Genomic DNA, 3,692 nt, shown 5'->3' on the forward strand with positions numbered 1-3,692 from the left:
CAGAGCTGTAGCAAAGTAATTCAGATTCCATTAGGCAGGTAGGTTGGAATGAATTCACTGAATTGTTAAAGTTTAACCAATAAAGGTGATTAAAGGACAGGTGGCTTTGTTTTTAAGACCTTGTATTATGGATGCATGTCCCTCCAAGCTGGCTCTGTCACTTTTTGCCACATACCCTCCTATCCTAGAGTGCTGTCTCCAGAAGGGTCCTTTCAAAACTGGCATCTATGCACCAGATAATGCTCTGACAATGAGATATTATGTATGCAAACTCTGCCAGGCAGGTGAGATGATACAAAGCAATTCATGCAAAACTGAAAGGGTGACATGGATTAAAATTATATGTATATCTCTAAATGACATCTCAGTATGCTGTCTTCAGTTAGAAACAGAATCTGTGCAAAAATGAGGTAACAACAGAGAAATCCAGACCACTACCACGTGCCTAAGTATGTGGACCGCTCCTGTAGATCATGGTAATGTTTTTTATTAAGATAACAAATTTAGTTTCCCTACCAGAAATAATGGAGTCATTCAAAACCTCTTCATCCTGATAAAATACAGAGTCGTCCTTGAGTTCCGAGTTCATGATCATGTTTTCTTTGTTCTCATCCGACTCTTTAACTGAGTTCCACTTGTTCTCTGGATCGTTGCCATGGCTCAGTGAATTCTCCTTTTCTTTGTTGCACTCAATGCTAGATGTTCTGGATGGACGGACATCCACCCTCTTTTTTGGAGACCCTTTGCTTTCCCTTCCATGAAAGCTGTGGATAGAAGGTACACAACCATGTTTTCAGAAAAGATTGTTTCAATGTCACAATAGAAACCTAGTATTGTATGAGCACAAGCAGCATGTCCTCTGCAGTGAAACATGCAAGGGACATCGTGCGATTGCATTTCCAGGATTGTGATGAGAATGGCTAACACTGTTCCACTTCTCAGTCTCTGTCATAAGAACAAGGTACAGAAGGGTGATAACTACTGCATTTCTTTGATACAGTGCTGCATGCTGTAACATGCTGACCTTTTTCAAAGAACATGGCACGTGCTTCTAATGTAAAACATGCATGGCATGAAACACCACTGTTCTGCTATTTCATTATTCTGATAAAGATTTAACAGGGCCTGGAGGGGGCATTGTATTAATCTATTCCCTGTGACAAAGCCTGTTGTAGTACTGAGAAACGTTACCAACTTAAATCCAAAACTATATCTTTGTTCTTCTCTACTGCTGCAGTAGAAGGTTTATAATGAAAAATAGATGAAGTACCTAAAATATTCCTATTCCACCCTTCCTATTGGAAAGTAAGATTCCGTATATGCTTACATACGGCCAAAAAAACCCCATACTAAAATACTACTGCTTAATGCTGGTAAAGTACTCTTCCATTTTCACAGGTTATTTTTATATTAGTTTTGCAAATGACTGAACTGAGGCACCTGGGATGTTAAGTGTCTTGCCTGAGGTCACACAATGAACCTCTGGCAGAGGTAGCACTGGAACTCAGGACTTCCTGCTTGCTGCTTCTCCCCTCTCATGCACCTAGATACAAGTCTATATTGGGGAGCAAATGATCTCTTTGGTAGATGCTAACAGTGATAACATCAACAGACAGTTGGGACACAAGCAATGGTAGGGAAAACACAGCTGAAGAATGACTCAGAGGAACTATATGTTAGCAGCCTAGCTACAGTCAGGAAAAGTTCAGAAGGTAGGAGGCTGGAGGCGGAAAGGTATTACGGAGGTGAGAGATGGTGGTCAACTGATATAAAGTAGCTCATATTTAACAGTTTCAATATTGAGAAACAGGTAATTTTCTCTAGTCACGTGTAAATATGATATGCAGTATTGAAATAACTCATTTTCTTAGGTGAAGTAGGCATTCTTGAGTCAAGGCAGAGAGATTCACACCCTGTCTCCATCTTCTGAAATTCTAACCATTGTGTACTGCTCCAAAGGTCGCAGGCAACCTCAGAGAAGTTGCTGGGGTCTAATTTTCAATAAATGTGTCCAAGAAACCGGATTCCTAATTTTCAGGCATAGTTACTTGATTAAATTGGGTAGTCGGGTAATTGTATCTCTGATTATCAGAACAGTCCACCTGATAGAGAAATTGCCTGATTTGCATGCGAGAGCCTGGACAGTTCTGTGTGCAGATTAGCTGTGCATTTTGTGCACGTGCAGTTTTGAACACCTGGCCTCTGATCTCTGTTCCTGACAAACAAGCCTAAAGTGGTGTGTGGTCTGCAAGGATGTAGTTCTTTTCTCGGGACTAGCCTATGTTATTCCATCTGATATCCTGATTCAGGGACAAGATAGTTTTTACTGTGGGCTGTGTTTTATCAAACAAGTTCACCTATCTGATCCCTTGTTTCCCTGTTGCAGTATTATCAAGTTCAGTTATTATAAAGTAATAACAGAACCTTTCGTTTTAAGTAGAGATTGTTGCCTGGATTAGCAGCAGCAACAAATAATGCAAGGACAAAACTGAGTGGATTCAGTCAACTTGAATGAATGGAATGTTTAACAGCAAGAAGGGAATTCTTATTAGAAAAATATTCTATTTTCAAGGATTTTGTTCCCCGGTACACAGTGCGCTGTATTTACCTATCCTGCCGATGTTTAGTGGCCAGAGCCCTGTGGAGTTCCTCAATGACTCTGCTGGGAGGTAAAGGCAGGTGGACGGCAGCAAGGTGAGGGGAGCCAGTTGGCGTTGGGTGCTGTCCTCTGATAAGGGAATCGGAGCCTTTCTGGCCAGAAGGATGGAAGAGGGCAGCTTGTCCTGAGATTTGGGAGGAACCAACGATGACATAATTCTTCAGGATAGTGGAAGGAGGGGATTTCACAACTGGGTCATCTATTTCACTTCCTTCTGCCAAAAAATAAATAAATAAATAAAATAAATTAGAGGTGATGCCAGGCCTTGGTTGTTGCACACAGAGCCTAGGTTGAAATTCACTCTATGTATTGAATAGTGAGGGTTATAGCAGAGACATGAGACTGCAGTGAGATTGCCATCTAGATCTGAAATAGAAGGGCAGAGGCTTGGCCTGGAAAAAATGGATCTTTTCTTCTTCTCCCTTCTCCCTACTTCCTCCCAACACAGTCATCTCTTTCTTCCTTCTCAATCCCATCAATCTATTTTAGATTCCTACACCCCTCACCCAGATCTCTGCTAAACCCTAACTGCATATACAGGTACACTCTAACTCAGCAGAAGACTGAGTTAAACCTGATGCGCTCTTGTCTTCATTTGGATCAAAATCAGGATCTGATGCATTCTCTGCTCTTGCCACCTCCTTATAGATCCCTAACTCTCATCTCACTTAGGGAAACACCAGAGCTTTTACAATAGGAAGCTATTACTCAGGTCAACAAAACTTGTCAGAGTCGATGAAACCTAAACAGATGTCAGCAAAGAAAGGCAGTGGTCCTGAATACCGTGGAAAAGAAAAGAGGAGTGGGGAAATGTTTAACTGATTCTTTTTATATCTGAGGCTGAGATTTTCAAAGCATCTGGGCATCTGGATTAATTGTAATGGGACTTTGATATCCAAGTACCTTAGGCAGCTTTGGAAATCTCAGCTTTCAAGCCAGAGCCTATAGATCTCTGGACTGAAATTTAGAGTATTCTTCGTTTTTTCAGAACTGGCTCCTCTTCTGGATCCTGGAGAGGATCATCCTTTAGATC

General features: G+C 41.3%; 1 protein-coding gene across 4 annotated transcripts in view; it reads right to left on the reverse strand.

Moving 5' to 3' along the window:
• Nucleotides 1-3,692, reverse strand: part of PHACTR3 (phosphatase and actin regulator 3) — a 194,693-nt gene that overhangs the window by 56,018 nt on the left and 134,983 nt on the right. For 3 of the 4 annotated variants that reach the window (XM_019510166.1, XM_019510167.1, XM_019510164.1), the window contains 2 exons: nucleotides 2,609-2,873; nucleotides 517-764 (listed from right to left, as the gene is read on the reverse strand). In XM_019510166.1, coding sequence (XP_019365711.1) covers nucleotides 517-764; nucleotides 2,609-2,873 — 513 coding nt within the window. The remainder of the gene's footprint in view (nucleotides 1-516; nucleotides 765-2,608; nucleotides 2,874-3,692) is intronic. The other variant, XM_019510165.1, reaches the window with a different exon arrangement.

The sequence above is a fragment of the Gavialis gangeticus genome, unplaced genomic scaffold, assembly GCF_001723915.1.
Source record: "Gavialis gangeticus isolate Ggan-Ray unplaced genomic scaffold, GavGan_comp1, whole genome shotgun sequence".
Classification (NCBI taxonomy): Eukaryota; Metazoa; Chordata; order Crocodylia; family Gavialidae; genus Gavialis; species Gavialis gangeticus.